Source organism: Macrotis lagotis, chromosome 1 (genome assembly GCF_037893015.1).
Source record: "Macrotis lagotis isolate mMagLag1 chromosome 1, bilby.v1.9.chrom.fasta, whole genome shotgun sequence".
Taxonomy (NCBI): Eukaryota; Metazoa; Chordata; class Mammalia; order Peramelemorphia; family Peramelidae; genus Macrotis; species Macrotis lagotis.
The window spans coordinates 151,383,881-151,410,732 of record NC_133658.1 but is presented as its reverse complement, the minus strand read 5'-3'; the positions used below and the strand labels follow the sequence as shown (position 1 = coordinate 151,410,732).

The window sequence follows — 26,852 nt, the reverse complement described above, 5'->3', positions numbered from 1 at the left end:
TTACAGAGGTCAAGTAGGAAGATATTCTGAAACTACTCAAATCTGGCTTTCCTCACCTCATAGTACTTCTTTAAAGAACCCACCAGGCACAGCTTTAGGCTGTCCACAATCTCTTGATGAGGCATCTGGAACACCACTCGGGAATACCATTTGGTGAGGGAGCTAGTAAAGGAAAGAGAAAAAAATACATCAATAAAAAAGTAGGAATCTCAAATACTAAAGGGCAGGTTTAGTAATTAATCAGTCAACATTTATCCTGTACCAGGCACTAAGAGATTCATTTCAATTCAGTCAATACTTATTAATCTCCTACTCTGCAGTGCTAGGTGCTGAGGATACAATGCTCCTATTACCTTTCAGGTTAGCTCTAAGTTATCTTCTCTTCAACTCTTCAGCACATGGATACCTCACAGTCCACCCAAACCTGCTACCTTGATTCCACTTCATTCTTCTGGGGTTCCCCTTCCTAGAATATGCTCTGTCCTTCCCTTCGCCTTTCAGAAGCAACCGTTTCCTTCCAAACTCAACTCAAGCTCCTTCCACAACCTCCCTTTTGGTGTAGGACCCTACCCCTCATATTCCTTTGCAGATTTCAAGCAGGGATAAATGAAGGAGCAGAGACTCAGCTCCATTCCAAGGGTCAGTGCAACACTGTTCTTGTTTGCCTGTGAACTTGCTTCTCACTCAATGCTTAGTCCATGGTCCCCAGCTGCTGTCCCCTCAGGACTGCCACCCTGGGGTACAGAACACTTCCCTGGTCTGCCTTGGATCTGTGACCAAGAAATGAAGACCAAGTAAATAAACTGACAGCTGAGCACTACTTCCTGCCCTTGGGGCAAGGTTTCAGTGCCCCACAGGGGTCTGGGTCTTGCCTTGCCTGGGCATAGCTCCATCTTCTTTGAGTCCCTGGATACCAGATTAGTCTGGCATGGGGTACTCCTGGCCAGATTTCCATCCCCAGGATCCACAGAGCCCTCTATCCCCTTATGCTGATACAACCTGAAAAAAATGATTCACTGTTTTGGGGATACAGCCTTCTTACTTGTATTCTGCCATCTTGGCCCTGACTAGTGGAGGATCTTGAATACCAGGCAATTTAATTTGATTTTTGTTTGGGGTATGTGTGTGTGTGTACATACACATTTTAGTAATGTGATGATGTAATCAGACCAGTATGTGCAGGATGGGACTAAAATGGAGAGGAAGGGAAGGAGACTAAAAGTAGAGAAACTTGTTAGGAATCTGCTACAATAGTCCAAGCGAAAGGTAATGAGGTCTTCAATGAGTATTACTGTACCAAGTATTGTGCCAATACATAATGCTTGCTGATTGATTGGTAATAGTAATAATGAAAGAAGAAAACAGATACCAGAGATATTGTAGACTACAGGGTAGTCTATGTGGCCTGCCTGCCTGGGGGTGTTAGTAAATGAAGCTGAGCTACTGCAGAACTCTCATTAAAATGGCAAATCAAAATATATTGTCTATTTTATTCAATAAAAACTTTTAAAAGTAAGGTTGGACAGCCCTGTCATCTAAGATAGAATGAACAGAAATTGTTTACTGATTATGCCTATAGGAAGATGGTGGAGTAGAAGCAGCAACCAACATTCCCCTTCTAACCCCTTAGGGTTAAATGGAATTCTGGAGTAGCAGAGCTGACAAAAGGTCAGAGTGAGTTAATTTTCCAGATCAAGACAAGTTAGGAGGGCGGCAGGACTAACCTGTGATAAAAGGGGGATGGCCAGCCCCAAGAGTGTCTTGTGGCAGCAGCTACTTTGGGAGCCCATAGCCTTAAGGCAGCAAGGTCAAAAAGAGACCTGTCATAAAGTCTCTTTATTTTTTTTTATTTTTGCAAGGCAGTGGAATTAAGCGACTTGCCCAAGGTCACATAGCTAGGTAATTATTAAGTGTCTGAGGTCGGATTTGAACTCAGGGTTCTCCTGACTCCAGGGCCAGTGCTCTATCCTCTGCACCACCTAGCTGGCCCTCAAAAGGGCTCTTGAGTTAACACTTGGCATAGGACCAGGTGTTTTTGGCAACTCCATTGCCCATCCTCAGTTCTGGGTCATAATTCACAGGCAGAGAGAACCATCTGTAGTCAAGCACTGGCAGCACAGGTCTTGATCACAGTTCCAGGGCAGGGAGGAGGAGCACTATCATTTGCAGCTACAGGGGAGCACAGGGCCTGGTCACAGTTTAAGAGCAGAGAGAAGTGTGAGTGCTTTATAGTTACAGGGAAGCAGGTTAAAGATCATATTGAAGACCAGGAAAACAGCGACTAAACTGTTTCTTGAATCATACCACCATGGAATCACCAAAAACTTGCAGATTTCTAGAACTGGCTCTGAAAAACATTACACAAGATCTGAAGCTTGGGACTGGGTCTCCCCATGCCCAGGTGGCTAAGCAACTTTAACATAAGGTTTAAAAGGCAAGAAAATGAGCAAATAACAAAAAAATAGAATCTGATCATAGAAAAGCTACTATGGATGCAGGGAAGATCAAGACACAAACTCAGAAGACCATAATGTGAAAACAGCTACAAATAGAGCATCAAAGAAAAATGCAAATTTTTTACAGAAGCCTAACAAGAATTCCTGAAGTGATGAGTGTGGTAGAGTAAAAATGAGAAAAGAAATGAGAGTGATACAAGAAAATTATGAAAAGAAAATTGAGGGCTTGTTAAAAGGGGCACAAAATTCACTAAAATTTTAAAAGGACTCCTTAAAAATCAAGTTGATAAAGTGGAAATCAAAAAACAATAAAAGTCAAAATAGAGAAAAAATAAAAAATATGAAATATCTCATTGAAAAACAGCTTTCCTGGAAAAGAGATCAAGGAGTGATAATTTAAGAATTAATGAAAACCCTGATTAAAAAAAGGAATCTAGATATCATATTTCAAGAAATTATAAAGGAAAATTGCCCTGATATCTTAGAACTAAAGGGTAAAATGCAAACTGAAAGAATGCACTGATAACTTCCTGAAAGACACTCCAAAAGGAAAACTTCAAGGAATATCATAGCTAAATTTCAGAGCTTCCAGATCAAAAATTATACTTATGGTATGAGGAATAAAAAACAATTTAGAGGATGTTATCAAGTTAGCCCGTAGGCATAACAAGATTACTGGCATCTAATATTTGACTTATGTCATTTGGAAGAAAGACTAAACTCAACTAAACTCATCAAACACTTGGTAGAAGTTAGAACAATTTTAGCTTAATGCAAGAATTGTGTTTAGAGTAGTACAAAATTGGATAGGCTGTTTCATTAGGTACAAGTTCCCCCTTGCTAGACATCTACAAGCAGAAGTTGGATAACTACTTCTCAGGAATGTTAAGTGAGGTTGGGAGAGATTTTGAATGACATAAGTTAAATTAGATAACCTTTAAGGTCCCATTTAATTTCAAGATTTTATTAAATCATATACCCTCACAACCCTCTAATCAATGTTTCAAGTCCCTTTTCTTTGATGACTTAAAGTAGATTATTTCCATTAGTGATTACTATTTTTACCTCAAATCCAATTAAATTTATCTTTTAGAAAACTGACTTCCCTGTCTAGATCCCTTATCTGCCAGTTGGCAACAGAACTCTAAAGATAGACAAAAAAAATTAACAGGGAGTGAAAAATCAAAAGAACAGCTAAATCTATAAAGTACCTTAACGTTTACAAAGTACTTTACATTCATTATTTCAATTTAAGAGATTGGGAGGAAGAGCTCACTACAATGGATGAAATGACCTCAATGAGATAGGGTAATCTAAATAATAATAGCTTGCAGGTATAGATCATGTGAAGGTCTGCAAAATGTTTCACATTTGTTATCTCCTTTGATCCTCACAAAAACCCTGGTCTTGTAGACACTATCATTATCCCCATTTTGCAACTTAGGAAATGGGTGAAGAGAAGTAAAGTAACTTTCCAGGGTCAGAGCTGCCACTCAGGGAGTGTCTCTGGTAAGATTCCAAATTTAGCACTCTACTAAATGAGTGGCCACTTAGATGGAATTTAATAAAATGGACAATTCTACATTTGGGTTAAAATAGCAATAGTGTGAAATGACAAATTAAAAAATGCTTTCCTAGGTTGCATTAAAAAAGCATAGCTTCTGGGATTAAGAATTCATTGTCCCATTTTTTCTGCCATGGTCAAAACATCACTGGATTATGTTTGGATCTGGAGGTAACATTTTAGGAAGACACTGACAAAGTGGACTGTGTCTTAAAGAGGGTAACTTAGGATGACAAGGGGAGTGGATATCATGAACATGAGGCCCAACTTAAGAAGCTTAGAATATTTAGCTTAGAGAAGATTTATGGAAGAATGATATACATCTCCAAGAATTTGAAAGGTTTTCACGTGAAAGATAGTAATATTTGCTTTGTAGGGGTCTACAAAGCAAAACTTGGAACAATGAGTGGGAAGATGCATAAGGGAGATTTAGGCTTAATGTAGAGAAAAAAATCATAGTAATTAGAGTTATCCCAAAAAAGAATGCACTAAGTAGATGGTGTGTTTTCTCCTGTCTCTCAACAACCTCAATGAAGATTATTACCTAACTGGATTTATACTTCTTATTCAACGAAACAGATCCCTTAAAGACAATAGCCAAGGATAAAGACAATACAGCCAATCAATTGGATGACCACTTATTAGAAGTATTTGTAGAAGGTTTCACTGGCCAGGTATGAGTTGGACACTAATAATCTCTGGGGTCCCTAACTCAGGGATATTGTGATTCTCTGAAACATCTAGGCTCAAAACCTAAGTCATCTTTAAATCCTTCAGGCTTATAGTAAATATTGCTAAAATTAGTATTTCTAAACTTAACTCCTTATATTAAGACTGTGATCACATTTCAAGAATTCTTCCTTTGAAATTTCTTTTGAATTTGTTTCTTCTACATTCCTACTGTCTTAGACTCACATTACTTCTCTAGTTGATTTTTACAATAACCCCCTATGTGCTGGTAAAAGACGCACTAATCTCTGACTAATGTCTCTTTAGTTTAATCTAATTTCCCCTAGTTATATACTGCAGTTGAACTTCTCTAAATAATGCTCCTAGAATATGATTCCTCTACTTAAAAGCCTAAAATGGTAATGTACTGCTTATTACCTCAACTTTAAACTCCCTATACTGGCTTTCAAGGTCCTATAAAATCTGCCTCCACTCTTATCTACCTATAAAATTTTCTTCTCCCACCAAAGAAATTATCCACTCCAATCATGAACAACTCAAGGTGCCATAGGTTTAGAACTAGAAGGGACTTTTGGGGTCATTTAGTCCCATCCTCTCACTTTTCATATAGAACCAGAGTGGGTAAATGACTTGTCCAAGGCCACAAAGGTATCAGAGTCACATTCAAATCCAAGTTCTTAGATCCCACTCTGAAGCCCCTTTTACTGAATTATGCTGCCTCTTACTGCTTCTGGAATGTATCTACATCTTTGTCTCTGGTTCACAGTATTTCCCTAGATTGAGATGTCCTTGAAGGACCCATTTCCCAAATACTCTTTGTGTAACTGAATATTACCATCCAGAAGATCTTACCCTTTCCTGAATTAAAGTATTTACCAATTAATTATATATAAAGTCAAAGACGTTCTTAGAATAATTTTTTCACATGTGTTGGTCTTAGCTCCTCAGATAAGCAGAATACCAGGTACATCATTGTTCCCATGTGTTATTTGCCCATATAACATATAATTAAAATGAGATGAAATGTTAGAGGAACTAACTATAAGGAGCACTTACAGACTGATGCTTGCAACAAAGCCAACCACAGAACGCATCCCTCTGCTGGGGTCATGGTAAACATCCATCCCAATCACCATCAGTTGTTTCTGGGAGAGAAAAAAATAATCTTATCACTTCCTCACTTCATTTATTAACTGATCTCCAAAGATCTGCATCTTTTATATAATAAGTAGTTATTTTTTTAAATTACAGCTGTCATTTATTAATTTGATTTGTCCAAAACAAATATACAAACAAATGAATAAATGTATAGATTGCTCTTCTAAGGCTTTGATTCTGAGAATAAGAAAATGGCTGTTAGAGAACTGACATTTTTTCCTTTATTATTTTTTCCAATTACATTCAAAAGAAATTTTCAACATTCATTCATTTGCAAGTTTATGAGTTCCACAGTTTTCTACCACTTTCCCTTTCCTCCCCCCTCTCCATGGTAGTGAACACTCTGGTAAAAGTTATACATGTACAATGGTGTTTAAAAAGTTAACATACTATGTTTTACTTTGCAATCAGACTTCATAGTTTTTTCTTTGGATATGGATGGCATTTTCCTTAACAAGTGTCTTAGGGTTGTCCTTGATCACCAAAAAAGAATTATTTTTAAAGCAAAAATGGGATAAATTATTACCTGACTTTTACTTCCTATACAAAAAAACAGGACACGCAGGACAATGACCAATGCTAATGACAGGCAGTGGAAATAAGAAAGTTGAGAAGATATCTAAAGACTATGAAAATTACTATTTTTGGACCCTTAGGGAGACTAATACTGAATGAGTATCTTATTTTTATTTTTTTTTTTAGATTTTTGCAAGGCAAATGAGATTAAGTAGCTTGCCCAAGGCCACACAGCTACATAATTATTAAGTGTCTGAGTCGGAATTTGAACTCAGCTACAACTGACTCCAGGACCATTGCTCTATCCACTGCGCCACCTAGCCACCCCTTGTATCTTATTTTTATACAAGAATTGGGTATCTAAGGTCCACTCACCAATGGAATGTCCACTCCCCAAAGTTCTCCACCTAATTTGCAGTTAATCTGGAGTAAAATTTTTTGGGCCACACTCCATAGCTTGGTGGGTTGGGCAACAGTTCGGGCATTAATGACCTGGAACCAAAAGAAATTAAAAAAAAAAAACAAACAACCCACAACCCCAGAATACAATCATTTTATGCTAATCTGATTAGAAATCAATCCAAAATAATATTATTATTGCTTTTATTCAAGAAATTATAGTTAGTAGATGCCATTATCTTATCAGCAACCTCAACTTTGGGTTTTCAAGGGAAATACTTTTTTTAGGGTTTTTTTTTTTTTGCAAGGCAAATGGGGTTAAGTGGCTTGCCCAAGGCCACACAGCTAGGTAATTATTAAGTGTCTGAGACCAGATTTGAACCCAGGTACTCCTGACTCCAAGGCTGGTGCTTTATCTACTACGCCACCTAGCCGCCCCGGGAAATAAACTTTCAAAAGGATATCATACAAAATGAGAAAATGCTTCTAAACAAAGTTGATGAGAGAAAAAGTGCTTTCCTCTTTCAAACAGAAGTCCACATTCACAAGAATCAGCCCTGAAAAACCAGAGTTTATCCTCTCAAGAGGCAAATTACTAAATTTGGGCAATTAGTTGAGCATTCATGAAGGGCTATATGCTGCTCATTTATCTAATTGGGGGATACAATCTGAGATCTGATCATACTCTACAAAATATTTTCCTCCATCTCCTCAACATTCCAAAGAAACCTTGGGTTGAGCTTCTTGCTTCTCCCATGCTAATCCCAGCTCACTTGTGAGGGCACTGGAGATTGGACACAGCACAGCTTCTTGATGGCCCCATAGAGATCATCTCGGGTGCCGGTGATGATACAAACCACCATCTGAACTTTCCCCTTTGGAAGACAAAACAGACACGTCAGAAATCTCTGAACTCTCTGAACTGGAAAGCCAGAGCTGTTCGTGGGGCCCTTCTTTGGGAGAATTCATTGAACAGTGAACAATAAATTGAATATCTCAGGTTCTGAGTCTCTTAAATATGAACTAATACTGGGTCATTTCAGAGATCCTCTTAGATTAGAAGGCAAAGACTTTTTTTGATTTGTTTTTTTTGCCTCCTCAGTCACACATCTCTAGAAATCCAGACAAGACAAAATTTTGGAGGCCCTACTTAGAAGGCCAGTGTAATAACTGTAGTGAGTGACACACAGGTGCTGGCGGCACTGAAACTTCAGCAGCACTCACTGAAAATTAAAATGAGGATCCTAGCAAAACCGTCTTTGTCTTTCAGAATTTCCAAGGATAAATTTTCTGGAGCTGATGATGCTGGAAGTAGATCTCTGAGGGAATTGTGGCTTGGAAATTTATCAAACTAAACTTGAAATGTCTGAATGGCCACTTTGCATCTTTAAGGATCAAACCAAAGAGTAATAATTTAAAATATCTTCTACCACTTTCCTGTGGGCCAGGAATATGCAAGCTAAGAATGGTTTTTCCATTTTAAAATACAAAAAAACTGTATTTAAAAAATATAAAAATCCTTCTTAGCTGGGATCTTACAACCCCTAATTTAGAGCATGCAAATCACAAGGAAATCTGTAAAGAAATTTGGTATGGCCTCTTATGAACATAATCCCCAAGGCCTCAATGCAGGAAGTGGGGGTGGAGGACTAGGAAAATGGCTAATAGAGATTCTCAGGAAGACAATTCAAAGAGATACATGTATGTGTCTCAGCTCTACTCACCAGCAGAATGTCTATTCTCCAGAGAGATTTTAATAGCCATTTCTAAAATCCATCCAAATTCCAGAATCAAGAGAGACTCCACAAGTACCCTCATCCTTAATTTTGTTAAGAAAGGGAAAAGCTTTTCTATCAGAATTCCCTAAATCTTAATGCTTAAAACTATAGAAGAATAAGGTATCTGCACCTACAGAAAATAAAACAATTCCTTAACAAATAACTACTACCAAACAAAGGTGAGCAAAGAATGTTATTTCTCAGGGAATAAATGTCCACATACTATATCAAAATACTTCCCTAATTATGCAGGGAGAGAGAATAAAGTAGAATTAGTGTCTGCTTGGTCTAATGGATGGCAGAGAGACAAACAAAGCCAATGTGAAGTAAGTTAAATAAAACATATATTGGGTAAAATTGTACTCCAGCTAGCATGGATATTACTAAATGTTCCCTCTCCAAAGAGTGATAATAAAATGGATAATATAGATGAGAGACCAAGACTACCATACCAAGGAGTAAACTCTGATACAGACAAGAATACCTTAAGAATATTCTTAGGGCTAACACAATGATCTTCATAAGGTAGGCACTTAAAATTTTGTTGTATTGTAGCTAACTATTTGTTTTATAGTCTCCTATTTCACCAAGAACACCCTTAGCTTTTCATCTTCAGCTTATTCTCTCTTGTCATAGAATAGACAATAGTGCTATTTTGCATTAAGGCTAATTATTCTAACTACCTCTCCAATTCCTTTTCCTTTAAAGTCTAATTCTAGCAATATGTATGTACATATTCAGTCTTCCCCCTTCACTGGCTCCTCATCTGTCTATCTTGATTCTCAAGTTTCTGCCTATCCCACCTGCCTATACTATACTTAGTATTCATTTACTTCTTTCCTTCACTGTTAAATTTCTTGGAACAATTCTTTTTTAAAAAAAAATTGGGGGGGCTTTCTTTTTCAAGGTCATGGGGTTAAGTGACTTGCCCGAGGTCACACAGCTAGGTAATCATTAAGTATCTGCGGTGGCCACAATTTGAACTCAGGTCCTCCTGACTCCAGGGCCAGTGCCCCTCTAGAACAATTCTTAACCTTGATGCTTCCTTCTTATTCTCTGTCTCCCCATTCAGATTCACAGAATCTTTAGAGATAGAGCTGATAAAAATGCTTTGTGTATATATCCCTGTACAATCAGTGTCAACTGTGTGCCTAACTATTCTATTGATTCTTTCTCCCCTTCAACAAAGAACAAACTTCAAACAACATGTCAGTCATTTATTGAACTGGGGAAAAAAAAACTAAAATTTTCATTTGGAGTTTGCATTATGTTCTGTACATTAGGAAAGCTGAAAAAAATATTACACTAATGCCTCCTTGTTTATTCTCCTCTATGCAGGGCGCCTCTTTGGTCAAAGATCACTCAGATTGCTGATCTCCCCATAACCTTTCCGCTTTGATTACAGGTTTGCCTTGTCTGTCTCTTCCTCCTTCTCACCCTTCTCTCTCATTTGTGGTTCAAGTCATGACCTGATGATGAACTGCCAAGACAGTCACCTGAATCCATTTTATCCAAAACTCAAGTTATTTTTTTTTTACTTCTCATGAGCAGACATTGTCAGTCCTTGTCTACCTCTGTGACCTGCCTCACTATTCATCCACTCAAGTCAGGTGCCAATACTTCAGTAGAGGTTCTCCCTGTTACTCATTTCCATTGTTGTAAAAGCTTCTTAGCAAGTTTTTCTAGTTCCATTGTCTTTCCCCTGCTATTCATCTTTCCAGTTTCTAGAGCAATTTTCCTGAAGCACAAATCTCTTCAGGTCATTCCTCTGGTTCAACAACTTCTGCAAATCTCTAATAGCTTCTTGAGCAAAGTTCAAATGTTGACTGCCATATAAGACCCCTCAATTTAAAGTGCCATCTTAAATGCCCAGGTTCATTCTGTGTTGCTTCTGTACTCTCTACAATCCAGCCAAGATGGACTATTTGTTGCCATCCAAAGTGACACTATTCTTTTGTAAATTAAATTCTATTTTATTTTCATGAAGAATTGCCTTCTTTTCCTCCCATCTTTTATCCAATCCCACTGGGGAAAACATCCATAATCAATCAAAACAATTCTTGCATTGATCATGTCCAAAAAAAGATGTCTCCATCTGTATTGTGAGTCTATCACTTGGTCTCAGAAAAAGGTTAGCAAGAAAAACACTCTTTTCATATCTCCTTGTCTCTTGTCACATTGCCTTTGAATCAAGGGAATTTACTTTTATCACTGCTCTTATCAAACTTAAATCCATTTCTCAAAACTTGCTCCTTTCTCTCTTTTTTCCTTGAGCTAATTCACCAACTGTTTATAAAGAGTCAAAAAATTGTGTGCGCTATGACCACAAAATTGCTTTACTGCTAGCTAATTGGGTCCTTGTTTGGTGGGCCAGCTGAGATGGGTACAATGTGAACCCTGAACCGTGGCAGGCTGTGCCAGTTAAGCAATGAAAGGAGCAAGATGGTTCCTGGCACCAGGGATCAGGAGAGCAAGGGGTTAATTATGGGAATTGTACTGCCTCCATAGTGTGACTCAGTTCTGGGTCTAGTTCAAATTCTGTCTTGCGAAAAAAATGTGTTCAGGTAAGAAAACGGAGAGAAAACTTTATTGTATTGTGTGAATCTAGTCCTGCAGGCTAGGAGACTGGGTCACCTCTCCCTGAACCAAGGACCCATATTATGCTGACCAGAACCAGTCAGATTCAAAGACTGACCCAAGGAGTTTTCTCACAATTGTACATCTCAAGCACTCCAGGCTTATTTGAAAACTGCCCTCAACTTGATCAGGTATTGTTTCCATGTTCCTTTGAGTGTTTATATACACTTAGAGCAGTGGGACACCTTTTTTTTCTGAATTAAGGAATTGCACCTGTTTGCTCTCCAACTTCCCAACTTGGAAAGTCCCTAATCTTTTATCCCATTAGAAATCAGTTTACCTAATTATCATATTGTTTCCTTTTAACTAGTTGCCTTTGTTAGATTAAGTGTTTTAAATGTACAAAAGTCTGTCTCTCCCAGTATTCAGGTCCAATCCTAAACTGAAAAAGGGGCCTGGTTCTGATTTGTTAGGCAATTGGCATACATTGATTAGTAAATCCATATGCTCAGAAGATCAAACCTGTGTCCTCAATTATTTCATCTTTCACTCACCACAGTACTTAGCATACCCAGTCCCTCAGATAATGAAATCAGATGCTCTCTGTTGGACACTAAATTAAAACATATGAAACTAAGGTCTATATGGAAGATAGACTGTAATAGGATTAGGGTGTAAGAAAGATGACTACAGTTAAAAGGTAAAAAGGCCAATTATATTTGCATGTATATGATATTTCAAGTAGACATAAGCAAGACAGATTCTCAGGTATTACTGAGAGCTAATAAAAGCAGGGACACTTTAAAATAGGTGACTACTAAAAATGCAATTTTAAAAGGGTTATAAGTTCAACTCATTTACCTCAACTCCCAGCATAGACTTAATGGTTCTAATGTAGGTCTCTATGCGGTCATCCTTTAGTTCAATCCAGGCAGGTGGGCTCATCTGCATACCAATGGGGCCAGCTATCTTCTCCAACATACCAACCAACTCTCGGGCTTGGTCAGCAGCTCTCTTTGGGTAAAATAGCGCCCAGAAATGCATAGGAACCTGGCAACAGTCACAGATGTTTAAATAGAAAATAGTACTGCAGACACCAGAAAACATTCAAATGCTCCAAGTTGATTTATTGCAGGACAGACTTTCAGGTCTTTGGTTTGTACACTAAGTATACATTCCTCACTCCATGTGCTTTGGTCCTGCCTTACCTGATTTCTACCACAGAATTGTTGTATTTTATCAGAGACAGATATTAAGATGAGGTAGCCAATAAAGCACTGAGCATATTTTCCCTGCTATCTTCTCTCAAACTTTGCTTTAATATGGTGATTAACTCTGGATTCTAGAGGAACCTTTTTTAGAACCGTGGAAGAAAGAGGTATAGAAGAGGGCAATGGATTCTCTCATCAGCCATAAATACAATTTACTCACTGTCTTTTAAGCTAGACCAACAATAAGTTAACACAATGTCTCTTGTTCATTCTGAGGAACCAGCAATCAGTGAGGATGCTGTTTCTGCTGCCTTACCAACCAGGCAGTAAGCACAAGAAGTGAATCCTTTTGGATGGGTAGTCAAGAATTCATAATCTACCATTTGTCTTTATAAAAATGGCAACAAACTCTTCCTACTTTACTTGTCAGAACCACAGGAAAACTAACATTTTTTTTGTCAGTTCAACAAATTACTTACAGTTAAAATGGAAGCTTCTCGGGTTACTTCCTTAGTCCAGTTTAATTCTTGAGATGTGATGAATGAACTGTTTCTCAAGTTTATTCTCTCCATTGGTAGAACTCGACCTGAAATCTAAATTAGAAATAATAAGTTTAAGGGAAAAATGACCCTACATCACTTACATGTAAATCCGACGTTACCCAAAAGATATAAGCAGCTCAAATGAAGGGTATTGACCCAATATGAGTTTTAAGACTGGCAATTTCAGAATAAACACAATCACCAAGTTAGGACAAATAAGGAAACTGTTAAGGAATGTGTTAATACTGACCTGGACATGGAATCACCTTCCAAATGAAGTTGAAATTTCTAGGAAATTCCCCCCTCACCTCCAACAGTGCCCCAAAAGACATCCTTACTGTTGTCAGAATAATAGTTCTTATTGCCACCCCTTGTTCAAAAGCTTCTGGGATGCACTAGAGTCTCCTAAGTGAAGTACAAATGCCTTTGCTACCCTATGTCCCAGTTCCATCCCATGCTTTCTTCACTCTACCATTCACAGAAACTTGCATTCTGACCCCCCCCCATGCCTTTGCTCATTGTCTTCCATGCTTTGTATGCCCCCCTTTCCCTCTTCACTTGTTGAATCCCTACCAATTATTTGTAGCCTCTCAAATGATAGTTCTTCCATGAAAATTTAATCTGATCCCTACTCAGTTAATAATCTTTCTCCTTCAGAGCTAACCAACACTTTATTTTTCAAGTCATGTGGTAATAAAAAAGTATCACATATTATGTATTATAAACACCAGAGATAAAAGAAACCTTTTAAATTAGAACCCACTGGTGCTTTATGTGGAGATAGCAACTGGATTCCAAAGGGTCTCTTCAAGGTAAAGAAATGAGTTTTAAGTCTTTCAAAGAATAAAAACTGATAGTAAGAAAAAAAAGCAAAGAAGAAAAGTATGTTTCATAGGGCATTATTTAATGAAATTAAAGGCTAATGCTAAACTAAGGTCACTCTAAGTAGTAGAATAAAAATAGTTAAAGTTTAAGACATAAAAAGTAAAAGAAACAAATAAAAGCTGAGAACAAAAGGTAGACAGAAATATAAGAATGAAGGATTCTTGGACTAGAATGGACTATACCCAGCAGCAAGGTTCATAAAAATAAATTTGCCTAAACTCTTATGAAGTAGATCAAGATGACTTTAAACTAAAAACTTAGCAAGAGAAAAGAACACTACACACAAATCTACAAATACAATAGAGAGCACTAAATATAGCACGGGAAGAAGAGGAGCAGAAAAGAAAACCAGTAATTCCCAGATGATGGCAAAAGCAAATGCTATCTTGGGAAAGAGTGTTCAATATGAGGGAGGTCCCACCTCATTCTGCCCAGGTCAGACCCCATCTAGAATATGACCTTCTTCAATCAATTCTGGGGTTCATATCTTATCTATTTTTGACACTGACAAACTCAAGTGTTTCAAGGATGGCAAAGGCACTATAGAGAATGTGATCTGAGGATCTCAGCTGAAGAAATGATTGATTTTTAATTTAGAAAAACAAACTGTTTGTTTTGGTGAGGGGAGGCCTTAAAGGTTTCTCCAAGTATGAGAAAAGTTTTCATGGCAAAGTCCTGTTCTGTTGAATTCCAGAAGGTAAAACTTGAATCCCTAGAGAGGAATTATAGAAGTACTTTTAGGCCTGATGTAAAGAAAAACATTCTAACCATTGGAACTGTGTCAAAGTAGCTCAAGTTGCAATGGCTAGGGAGAGGTAGAACTAACTGATCTCTATGGGTTCTTCCAACCATTAGCACTACAAGATAATCACAACTAATATATAAAGAATGAAAAGAAAGGACAGGATATGGAACAGAAGATCACATAAGGCAAATGAAAGTATTGTCAAAGAAGAAGAAATTACAAAGCACAGGATCCAGAGAGCCTTTAGGGTGGAAAGAGCAGAAGAAAATTAGAAAATAGGATAGTGTGAAAATTCTATAGTTTGTATTTTTAAAAAGCCATATTTGAGGGAAGGAGAAGAAATCCTGAAAGCAAAAACAACATATAAAGCCTTTAAGAAATTCAAGTATAACAAATGTCAAATGGCATCCTTAGCTTGATAAAATATAATGTATATCCCTGGGAAATGTAAAAGAATTATAAAAGATTAAGGAAATTCAAATTTGATAGAAATCCAAAAAAAAGCCATTAAACAACAGGATATCACTCCTTTCATTTTCCTAATGCATCCCTAAATCTCATGTACTGATTCTGACTCCCATCCCACATTCCTCCAGCTTGCCTTGTGCACATCTGTATCCAGACAGAGCCCCCATCGTATCATTTCATTGTTGGCCAACTCATTCTTTGAAATTTTCTGCAGGAGGTTTCCCAGGGCAGTATGGTGCTGTTTAGGACTTAGATTGATCTGCTGGGTCAAATCCTACATAAAATTAGAAGAGGAATAAATGGTCATGAGGACTGCTTCTCCTAATTCAGGACCACATAAAAAGCATTGCTTTCAAAGTGTGGATTTATGAAAACTCCATCCCAATCAAATTAGCAAGAATATCAAGCAGCACAATGATTTATAAAATACCCCTTAAAATTTACACAATAAGGGCGGCTAGGTGGTACAGCGGATAAAGCACCGGCCCTGGAGTCAGTAGTACCTGGGTTCAAATCCGGTCTCAGACACTTAATAATTACCTAGCCGTGTGGCCTTGGGCAAGGCCACTTAACCCCGTTTGCCTTGCAAAATCTAAAAAAAAAAAAATTACACAATAACTTTGTTAACAATGTAAAGGAAAATAACACTGAAAGATTTCAAAATTCAGATATAGGCAATGGCCCATTGTGACTTCAGATGTCACAGATGGAGAAACATGCTTCCTACTGTTTAGCCCAGAGATGGTCCAACATGTGATATAAGCACTGTACTGGTTTAATTTATTGAACTACTAATTTGTCAAAAGGGAAGTTTAGTAATTGGGATATTTTTTTTTAAAGGAGCACTAATAAAACTTTTCTGAAGGAAAAAAAAGATCTAACACACAGCACATGCAAAGATAAAAAAATGTGCTAAGACTTTTTCAGTTTTTTTATTTAATTTTATTTTTTTTAGGTTTTTGCAAGGCAAACGGGGTTAAGTGGCCTTGCCCAAGGCCACACGGCTAGGTAATTATTAAGTGTCTGAGACCGGATATGAACCCAGGTACTCCTGACTCCAGGGCCGGTGCTTTATCCGCTATGCCATCTAGTCGCCCCCCTTTTTTAAATTTTTTTAAGAAAGGAGCTTATTGGGGCAGCTAGGTGGCACAGTGGATAAAGCACTGGCTCTGAAGTCAGGAGGACCTGAGTTCAAATCTTACCTCAGACACTTAATAGTTACCTAGCCATGTGGCCTTGGGCAAGTCACTTAACCCCACTGCCTTAAATTAATAAAAATAAATTTGAATTAAAAAAGGAGCTTGTCCTACAAACATTAAAAAATAAAAATCTGAAAACTGTGGGAAGAGGAAAACCTCCTTAAAATACAAAGGTGAATAAAGTGCAGGGTCTTAATGATTTTAATAAAATTTTTAAAAATAATTTCCAGAAAAAAGTACATTTTCAACTCCTAGATCTAAAATCTATTCAGTAACAAAAATAATAGCCAATATTTATACAGCATTTTAACTTTTGTGCACAGCTTTATAGATGTTATCTTATTTGATTTTCATAACAACTTTTGAAGAAGGAACTGTTGTTAGTCCCATATATAAATTGCGACTTAGCCAGACTCAGATAGCTAATAAATAAGTATCTGAGTCAGAATTCAAACTTAGGTCTTCCTGGATCTAAGCCTAGAACTATAAACTCTATGCACCTGGCTGTCTCTATATCAAAATCCATTTGATATGTCATTAGCCAGGGTATTTGGATTATGACCATGTAATAAAGTGTGACAAGTTCTATCATTACCCAGTATACCTATCATTTATAGCTCTAGAAGTGAGGTTCTTATTTATTTTCATTAATTAATTAATTTTATTTATTATTTTATTTTCCAGTTACATGTAAAAATAATTTTTAACATTCATTTTTAATACTCTAATTCTCTCCCTCCCTCCTTACCCCACCTCATTGAGAAGGCCAGGAATTTGATATAGATTATACATGTGTAATCAAGCAAAACATTTCCATAGTAGTCATTTTATGAAAGAAAACATAATTAAATTAATAAATTATATCAATCTGTATTCAGATAGCATCAATTCTTTCTCTGGGGATAGGTAGCATTTTTCAACATATGTCCTTCAGACTTGCCTTGGATCATTTTATTGCTGAATAACTTAAGTCATTTACTTTTTTTTTAGATGTAAGAAAACATTTTTGAAGCCTTTATTTACAAAAGCTTTAAAAACAGATAATACCTTCTGTTTTGCAAGTAACTTTTCTGAAGAAGGACCACCCAGTTACAGCATCATAACTCAACAAGAAAAGAATGTTAAGTACAAGGGAACAAGCCAATCTGGCAAACAGCTAATAGGACTTCAGTTAAGTGCAGGTAACACACACACCATGACTTGCCGTCCATCATCATTTCTGAGTAGTGTTTAAATTACCCATTAACAAAGTCTTCCTTCACATGCTCTGGCTTGCTCATATGCTCCTGTCTACATGGCTAAGAAAGTATTTTCACAGTTATTCTGTCAATATATAGAAAATATATTGCAAAGATATACACACAAAATAAACAAGCATTACACTTCTCAGGTGACTTTATTCACTCTAACTTGTCTTGTCATTTTGTTGTTTTACAACAAATCACGTAATCATTTTTGTCTTTGTAGCAACTACAAAAGCATAATCTCGTCTCTTCTAATTTAATTTGGTATAAGACATACCTAAGGTGACTTGCTCTCTTTGGACTTACTGACTTGTGGAGTCGCCAAAACAAGGGCTCAGTAAATATGACTATCACAGGGAATGGGTGAGGACAGCCGAAGGAGGGGTAAAAGTGAGTGAGGAAGCGGACCAAGGCAAAGGCGCAGCTGCACCACTGGGGTGCTGACAGGTCTGGCACACAGGCAGAAAGCTGCTGTGAAGCACTTCTTCAGTCCCAAAGCCCATTCAGAGACCGATCCAAAAGCCACTGGTGAGCGGGGTTCCAAAGCCCCAGGGACAGTGAGCAGGGACTCAACTCTCCAGGAGTCCCCTTTCCCTTTCAGGAGAGCTTTGCCAAGTCAACAAATTGCAGCACAGTAAATAGACTCTGTTCCATGGGTCCAAAACAAGAGAGTGTTGTGTAAAACTGGCAAATGATCAACTTTCAGGCTAATAGCAAGGAAAACCCAAACTTCTACTAAAACGGTGGATCTGAGTCACTCTCTAAAGTGCAAAATTGATGTTCCACAATCTCAAATAGCTAAAACTCTTGCATACTGGAAGGGACAGACATGAAACAGGGCAATAAGTTACAGTCAGTGCTTGTTAATCTGGGAATGGGGAGGGAAGAGGTGTGGGGTACAAACTAAGACCAACTAGATATGTTTACCAAAAGATTGAGTATGATACGGATGTTCCCCTTGGCCACACATGCTTGCTAACAGATGGATTAATTATACAGCCAAATTTAACCTGAAGACTCTTCTACTTATCAGGATCTGTGGAAGGAATGGTCATAATTAGTACTGAAAGACAAAAGAGAAAACAGTTTGAGAAGGCAGGGTAAAAAAAGAAAAAGCCTTATTGTCTACTGTCCAAGGGATTTAACTGGAGATAAAACCTATATACAAGCACATGTGTAGCTCCAAACACCAAGGCCTGTTGTCCATCCATTTCATGTCATGACTGCTTGCTGGCCTCCTCTTCATACGCATTCCCCATACCATTCTGCACATAGGAGGAGCCCGAACCAAGGTTGTACAAGTGCCCACAATACTTGGCATCATTGATGTGATCTTCAAAGAACATTTCTCTCATTTTGAAAAAGGCCATCCCCATCAGTAAGGAATCGGATCCCGCCTGGTGCTGTGGTCCTATCCGCTCCAACTCCAGCTGCTCCGCCACTTCCTGCAGGCCACCCTTGAGGCTTTTGCAGCTCTTCATGAGGTACTTGACATCATAGATGACCGGAAAGAATAACTGGAGAATCTCAAAGAAGTCTAGTTCTTCTTCAGGCAAGTTACAGTTGGTCAGGATTTTGATTAAATAGCCAAAGTCATAACCACTGTGAAACGAAAACCACTTGACCCCCTCACACAGGACAACGCCTGATGTCATGAGAAGTTCTGCAAAATACTGGGTCTCAATCCCTTCTTCCTCGTGCTTTTTAAACTGGATTCCCGAGGTTGTTAGGAGCTTGATGGAGTCCTGGGCATACATGTCCTCCGTTAAATTAAACTTAAAGTTGAACTGCCATGTTGAAGTTCCTGGAGGGTATTCTCCTTGCTTATTCATAAATGTCAATCCAAGCTGAATGATCTTTAGCAAGTCTACATTACACCTCAATAGTTGGTACTGATAGTCAACATTACTTCTAAATTTTCCAATGGGTCTTGCAACCACACCTGGAAACTCGGTGTCCATGGCAACATAATTATACTTCCGTATAACTTGACGAATTTTCTTCATCTCGTCATCCAGGTTGCAAGCCCAAACTTCACAAATTCTTTGGCTATGATCTACGGTTGCTGCTGGCATAGTAGGAACACAAAGGGTTTAGATGCCAACAAGCATCAAAATATTACACTTGATTGAAGAGTTGTTTTATAAAATAAGGTTTCTTATCCTTTATTTTTGTACCTCTGCCGGCGCCGCTGCAGTCATCGTGCTCCTCCACCTCGTCCTCGCCATAGAGTCAAGCCTCAGCAGTGGCCCCATAGATGCCTCTCGCTGGCTTGGGAGAAGGGGGCATGGGAGCCGCGTGGCACCACCCCTCCTCACCAGTCCGGCCGAACTAAGTCATTTACAATTGATCACCTCATAATATTGCTTTTACTTTGAACACAGTATTATTTCCCTAAACATCAGCTCTTGTAAGACTTTGCAGATTTTTCTGAGTCTCCTGCTTATCATTTCCCACAATAGAACAGTATTCCAACACAATCACATACCATTTGTTGTTATTCCCTAATTGATGAGTTTCCCCTCAATTTCCCTGCCACCAGAAAAGAGTGCTATAAATATTTTTGTACATATAGGTCCTTTTCCTTTTTTGTAAATCTTTTTTGGGATACAGACCTAGTAGTGGCTTTGCTAGGTCAAAAGGAATTCATGCTTTCACAATTCTTTAGACAAAGTTTCAAACTGCTCTACAGAATGACTGAATCAATTCAAAACTCCACCTACAATGCCTTAATGTCTTATTTTTCCCATACCCCCTCCAACATTTATCATTTTCCATTTCTGTCCTTGAAGCAATCTAATAGGTATGTGGGATCAGAGTCTCCCATTGTATCCAGGGTCTTCTCCTGTTGTCCCGGCCACTGGACCCAGATGGCTCTGGAGGAGAAACTGAGACTGGTAATGTTGCACAGAGCCCCATTCCACTAGCACATAAATCTCTGAGGCAGGAGGTAGAACCTTAAATTGTTTTAATTTGCTTTTCTCCAATCAATAGTAAGTTAAAACATTTTTTCAGAGGGTTATAGTCTTGATTACTTCATCTGAAAACTGAACGTTATCTTTTGATTATATATCAATTGGGAAATGATTTATTTTTATAAATTTCTCAACAGGTTTGAGAAATGAGATATTTATCAGAAAAACCTTCAATTTTTTTCAGTAACTTTATTCTTCTCTCTCTCTCTCTCTCTCTCTCTCTCTCTCTCTCTCTCTCTCTCTCTCTCATTCCTTTCAACCTGTTAGAGGAGGAATTTTTAACCTGTGGTTTATGAACTTTTTTTTTAATTTAAGGCAATGGATTCAAGTGACTTGCCCAAGGTCACATAGCCAGGCAATTAAGTGTCTGAGGTAGGATTTGAACTCAGGTCCTCTTGACTCCAGGGCCAGTGCTCTAACCACTGCACCACCTAGCAGCCAGTTTGTGAACTTTTTTTGAAAAATTTTTAAAATTATATCTCAATATAATTGATTTTCTTCATAATCCTATAAACCAAAGGAAGTATTACCTTCAGAAGAGAAGAGAGATAGGATGTGAGAGTGATGAAGACAATGTGTGGCACATAATGCCGAAGTGATCATAAGACATCCTCTCCCAGTTCATATTCAACAAGAGGTAGCCCCAAAGTAAAATGAATACCAGAAGACTTAATGTTAGTAGATTAGAGTGCTTCTCTGAGTGGCATCAGTTAGTTGCTAACTCTGAGGGAAAGTTGAACCAATACATAACTGCCAACAGTGGAGCAAAAATAGGAGTGGGCAGCTTTCAGAGATTTGGTGTACAGCACAGCATTTGTTCATCTAAGTCAGAACACTAGCAAACATCAGGGCTAGTTTTGATGAAAATGATGGGAAAATTCATAAGGTGCTAAATGAAAAATTATAACTACCCAGGGTTTGCCAGGAGAACATTTATTCATCTCTAAGAAGGTAGCTTTTAACTCCATCAAAAGTAAAGTACAACACCCTAACAGTAACATGGAGGTGATGATCAACCTTAATGAACTTGTTCATTCCATCAATGCAATAACAAGGAACAATTTTAGAGTACCTACAATGTAGAATACCACCTGTATCCAGAGAAAGAACTGTGCAGTTTAAAAAGACCAAAGTCTATTACCTTCAACTTTTTTTAAAAAGTGTCAACATAATTTTGCTAGCTCTAATATTTTATTTTCTCCTCATGGATATGATTTCTCTCTCAACATGTTCAATTTTTGATCAATGTATAGCCTTCTGTGGGGGGATTGGGAAAGGGAAGGGAGAGTGGAGCAAACTGTAAAATTCAAAACCTCACAAAAATGAGAGGCAGAAACTACTACTGTATATAATTGGAAAACTAATAAAATATTTTTTTTAAAAAGTAAAGTACAAGCAAAGCTTAGGGAGATACAGGATTCTTGGCTCAGTGAGATGCAAATGAAATTCAATTTTATTACTGATAGTAATAACCCAAAGCACTTTTATGATACCCTCAAGGCTATTTGTGAGCTAAAGACATATGGTGTACCTTAACTCCTCAGTGCTGATGGAATCACACCGATTAGTGATGAGGACATGATCCTGGAGAGATGGATCTTCCTTAGCATTCTCAACAGAATATGATCAATCTATGCTCAAATCACTGACCATTTAACTCAGGTTGAAGTCAAAATCTCTAGACAAATTTTTACTGAGCAAGAGGTTTTGAATACCATCAAGCTCTTCTGCAATGGAAAAGCACCTGGCTCAGATTATATTTAGTTGAGGTTGGTTGGTCCTTCATTACTGAAGAAAACCATCATCATGTTTTAGACAAATTATAATGTGTTCAACTGTGGCTGATCAGACCAATACAAGCTCAGAATGCTCCACCACAGGTCAGGCACAAATAGTCCATGTGAAGACCTGGGGTAGATATTCTAAACTTACATGTCATGTTTCCTTTGAGTTTCTTCAATTCTGCCCTCCTTGTAGAGTGCAACATCCTCACTGATGAGGGCATGTCATGCTGGGCATTCCTGTGCCAGTGTCTCCCATGCTATACAATCAATTCTCAAGTTCCACAATGAGACCTTCAGGCTGCCTAGGTATTGCTTCTTCTGACTACCTTGTGAGCACTTGCCCTGTGTGAGTTCTCCATAAAAGTTTTTTTGGCAAGCATAAGTCTGAAATTATAGTTGCACTCTCTATAGTAATATTAGAATGCTAGGTAGTGTAGCTCAAGAAAGGACCTCAGGATCTGGTAACTTCTGCCAGGTGATCTTCAGAATCTTCCTAAAGCAATTTAAATGGAAGTGATTCAGTTTCCTGACATGGTGCTAGACTGTCTAGGTTTCATAGGCATACAGCAATGAGATCAGCATAACGGCTCAGTAGACCTTCAGTTGGTAGTCAGTCTAATACCTCTTCTCCCCCATACTTTCTTTTGGAGCCTCCTCAATACTGAGCTAGCTCTGGCAATGCGAGTGTCAACCTCATTGTCAATGTGTACCTCCTTGGAAAGGGCTCTGCCAAGATAAGTGAACCTGTCCACAGTACCCAAAACTTCTCCATTTGCTTAACCAATGGTTCCACATATGGATGATGTGGTGCTGACTGATGGAGCACCTGTGTTTTCTTGGTGTTAATTGTTAGACCAAAATGAGCACAAGCAGCAGAGCACTGATCCGTAATTTGTTGCATCTCAGCTTCAGAGACTGCACTGAGGGCATAATCATCTGCAAACAGAAGATCATGCACCAACACTCCCTCCACTATGGTCTTAGTTTGTAGGCTTTTTTTTTAGTTTTTTTTTTTGCAAGGCAAATGGGGTTAAGTGGCTTGCCCAAGGCTACACAACTAGGAAATTATTAAGTATCTGAGGCCATATTTGAACCCAGGTACTCCTGACTCCAGGACCGGTGCTCTATCCACTGTGCCATCTAGCTGTCCCTGTAGCCTTTTCAAACTGAAGAATTTGCTATCAGAGCAGTAGCTGACCTTGAGGTCATGATCCTCTTCAGTAAAGGCATTTGATAACATGGCTGAAAACATCATGCTAAAAGTAAGGGAACAAGGATATATCCTTGTTCCATTCCATTGGTGACCAGGAAATCTCAAGGGCACTGTCCACTATCCAGAACCCGGGCTAGGACACCGTCATGAAATTGACATACAATACTAATGAACTTCTCCAGGCAAAAAAATTTTGGCGTAATATTCCATAAACCCTTGTGACAGTATCAAAGGCCTTGGGCAGATCTACAAATGTTATATTCAGACCTCTGTTCTGTTCCTGGCATTTTTTTTTTTAGGTTTTTGCAAGGCAATGGGGTTAAGTGGCTTGCCCAAGGCCACACGGCTAGGTAATTATTAAGTGTCTGAAGCCAGATTTTAACTTAGGTCCTCCTGACTCCAGGGCTGGTGCTCTATCCACTGTGTCACCTAGCTGCCTCATGTTCCTGGCATTTTTCTTGGAGTTGTCGGGAAGCAAACAGTATATCAACTGTTCCATGATCCTTTCTGAAGCCATATTGGCTCTCAGAGAGGTGACCATCTTCCAGGTGAAGGATCAGCCTATTGGGAAGGACTCTGGCAAGAATCTTACCAGCAAAGACTAAGAGAGAAATACCCTTGTGATTGTCATAGGACAATCTATCTCCTTTACCTTTACAGAGATGAACGAAGGAGGCATCCTTGAATTCTTGGAGGATAACCTCCTTATGCCATATAACTGGAAAATTTCAGTCAGTTTTTGGATAAGCAATGGATCCCCCACCTTGTAGATCACAACTGGACTAGAAACAGTACCAGGTGCTTTGCCATTTGAAAGGAGCCTAATGGAATTCAAAATCTCTTCTGACTTCAACTTGAGGTAAACAACCAAAGGTTTCTGCATTGACTGATGACTGTCTGTTAAGAACACAACTGGGGGGGGGGGGGCAGCTAGGTGGTGTAGTGGATAGAGTACCGGAGTCAGGAGTACCTGGGTTCAAATCCAACCTCAGACACTTAATAATAATTACCTAGCCATGTGGCTTTGGGCAAGCCACTTAACCCCATTGCCTTGAAAAAAAAATCTAAAAACAAAAAGAACACAACTGGGGTGGCTAGATGGCACAGTGGATAGAGCACTGACCCTGGAGTCAGAAGGACCTCAGTTCAGCCACTTAATATTACCTAGTTGTGTAACCTTGGACAAATCACTTAACTCCTCATTGTCTTGCAAAAACAAAACAAAAAGAACACTATGGAAGTGTTCAGTCCTAGGATCATCGGTCCAGCAGCACTGAGTAGTTGAGATGCACCATAGATCTTTGGCCCATAGAGTCTTTGGGACATCATAAAAACACTTTGATTTGTAACTATACAACTTAATTTTATCTGCCTTCCTAATGAACCAAGAATCCTACATCTCTCTATGCTTCACTTGTGCTTTACTTTTGAGGCCTTTTTAGAAGTGGATCTTGCTGGTAAACATTGTGGAGTTTTCACTTTTCATTTAAAAGCTTCTGTATTTCCCATCATTTTCATCAAACCAGTCTTGATGTTTGTGAGTGTTCTGACCCATATGAGCAAATTCAGTGCTGTACAACAGATCTCTGAAAACTGCCTACTCTTTTTCTGCTCCACTGTTGCCAACTGCATTTTGGCTCAGTTTTCATTCTAAGTTAGAAACAAACTGTTCCTGCTCAGACAGACACTCATTAGAGTGTCTCTTGACATTAATTTCTTCTAGTAGTCATTTTGCTTTTGGTTGAATATGAATATTTCGCTTAGAGAGGATGAGTCTGTGATCAGTCCAGTACTCTGCACCACACAATGCCTTTGTCACTCTCACATAGTGTCTGTCTCTTCTCCTTACAAGCACATAGTCTATTAGATGCCAATGTTTGCTGAGGATACAACCAGGAAGTTTCATTGCATTTAGATAAACAGAAGATAGTGACTGTGATGAGAATGTCATGAGATGCACAAGTCTTCAGTAGAAAGTGACCATTGCCATTTCTATTTTCAATTCCATTCCTCCCAAGGAGTGTGGTATGCATGTCCTCCCTGCATGTCTGGTAATCTGAACCTACTCTAAAGTCACCCAGAATTATAAGCTCATCTTCTTTTGGTACATTGATTTTAAGAGTCTCCAGGTCTTCATAAAATTTTTCTTTAACTTGTGGGCAGTCTCATTGTCATGAGTCTTGTCATTTACTCCTTTTGCTAGACATTCAAGAATGTTGACTAGATTAATTTTGATAGTCAAACCTACCCCAGCTTCACAATGCTCCCCTTTCCCACACCACTCCAGAAAAACATGTATCCAGCTCCAACTTCAGTAAACTGGCCTTCATTTGCCAGTCTAGTTTCACTGAGGGCTATCTGCTAAGTTCTTTTGCAGTAAGAGCTGTTCATCTTTCAGGTCTATTAGATCTTGTGTTGTTTATGAGTATGCACATATCCCATGCACCAATGATGAGTGGAATCTTCTTTGAAGAAGTTTTTGTAGATGTTTTTGTTTCTCAACCACACTGTAGACCACTGTAGTAATTAGGCCAGAGTTGAGTAAACAGATAATTTTAGGGCACCTTTTCTAACCCCTTCCTCACATTAGAAGAATAGTGCACTACTTAAAAGGGTTGCTCAGTCACCCAGGGGGCTGTTGAATTCCACTGCTGCTTTCAGTAGGCAATCGACCCTATGGCCTGGGTCACCTGTGTGCAGGTTATGTTCTCAGTGTATCCACACCTGCTGTTTTGTCACTTGCCTGTCACCAGAGGACTTGAAGGAATGGTAAAGTATGGGTGACATCTTTTGATGTGTGCCTAAATTGGATTTAAGTGAGGCAGAGTTACACGAAGTCCTCCACCTCATTCTCTTCCAAAGTCATCATGATCTAGCATGGCAAGACAGAGTCAACTGGGAATGGCTCTAGATGCATGCAGTGGATGAACCTGGTGTCTTCAATAGCTAACCAAACTCTAACCACATGCTTCAGTTGCCTTCATGGCCATTGGAATGAAGTGTTCTCATTCACTCATTCCAGCAGTGGAAGACTTCACAGGCTTGGGATAGATACCTCCCACAAATCACTGATGAGTTTGTGACTTCCTCAATTACCTTCAACCTGGTTTAGCCTACCTGCCTAAATGATTTACCTGAGTGTGGCACTGTGCATACTACAGCTTCTTGGAGTCACAGGTGAGAGTTAGGTGGCTCAGGTGACATCAAAGGTGGAAAGCAGCCCAGGCAAGGGTTTGGCAACCTTCACACCAGAGGTACTAGTCATCTTTGGACACACCCTACTATACCCCATCCTCAAACAAAAGTTCACCAAAATTTTCTAGGTTATATGGCAAAGAGTAAGTTAATCCTCCAGGAGTTCAAGGAAGCCTACATTGTCCATTTCTATAAAGTTAAAGGGAATAGATGTCCTGTGACAATCACAGCAGGAGTCTCTTTTAGTCATTGC

The 26,852-nt window shown here is 38.7% G+C and overlaps 1 protein-coding gene and 1 pseudogene across 8 annotated transcripts in view; both read right to left on the bottom strand.

Annotated features, from left to right (window-relative positions):
• PIWIL2 (piwi like RNA-mediated gene silencing 2) overlaps positions 1 to 26,852 on the bottom strand; it is a 100,014-nt gene that overhangs the window by 11,110 nt on the left and 62,052 nt on the right. For all 8 annotated transcript variants that reach the window (XR_012473251.1, XR_012473250.1, XM_074209136.1 and 5 more), the window contains 7 exons: positions 15,123 to 15,263; positions 12,829 to 12,942; positions 12,000 to 12,188; positions 7,557 to 7,658; positions 6,760 to 6,876; positions 5,767 to 5,855; positions 57 to 162 (listed from right to left, as the gene is read on the bottom strand). Coding sequence is in view for 6 of the 8 variants with exons in the window: in XM_074209136.1 (XP_074065237.1) it covers positions 57 to 162; positions 5,767 to 5,855; positions 6,760 to 6,876; positions 7,557 to 7,658; positions 12,000 to 12,188; positions 12,829 to 12,942; positions 15,123 to 15,263 (858 nt within the window). In the remaining 2 variants the exon portion in view is untranslated. The remainder of the gene's footprint in view (positions 1 to 56; positions 163 to 5,766; positions 5,856 to 6,759; positions 6,877 to 7,556; positions 7,659 to 11,999; positions 12,189 to 12,828; positions 12,943 to 15,122; positions 15,264 to 26,852) is intronic.
• On the bottom strand, positions 17,255 to 21,032 carry LOC141504246 (CCR4-NOT transcription complex subunit 7 pseudogene; annotated as a pseudogene).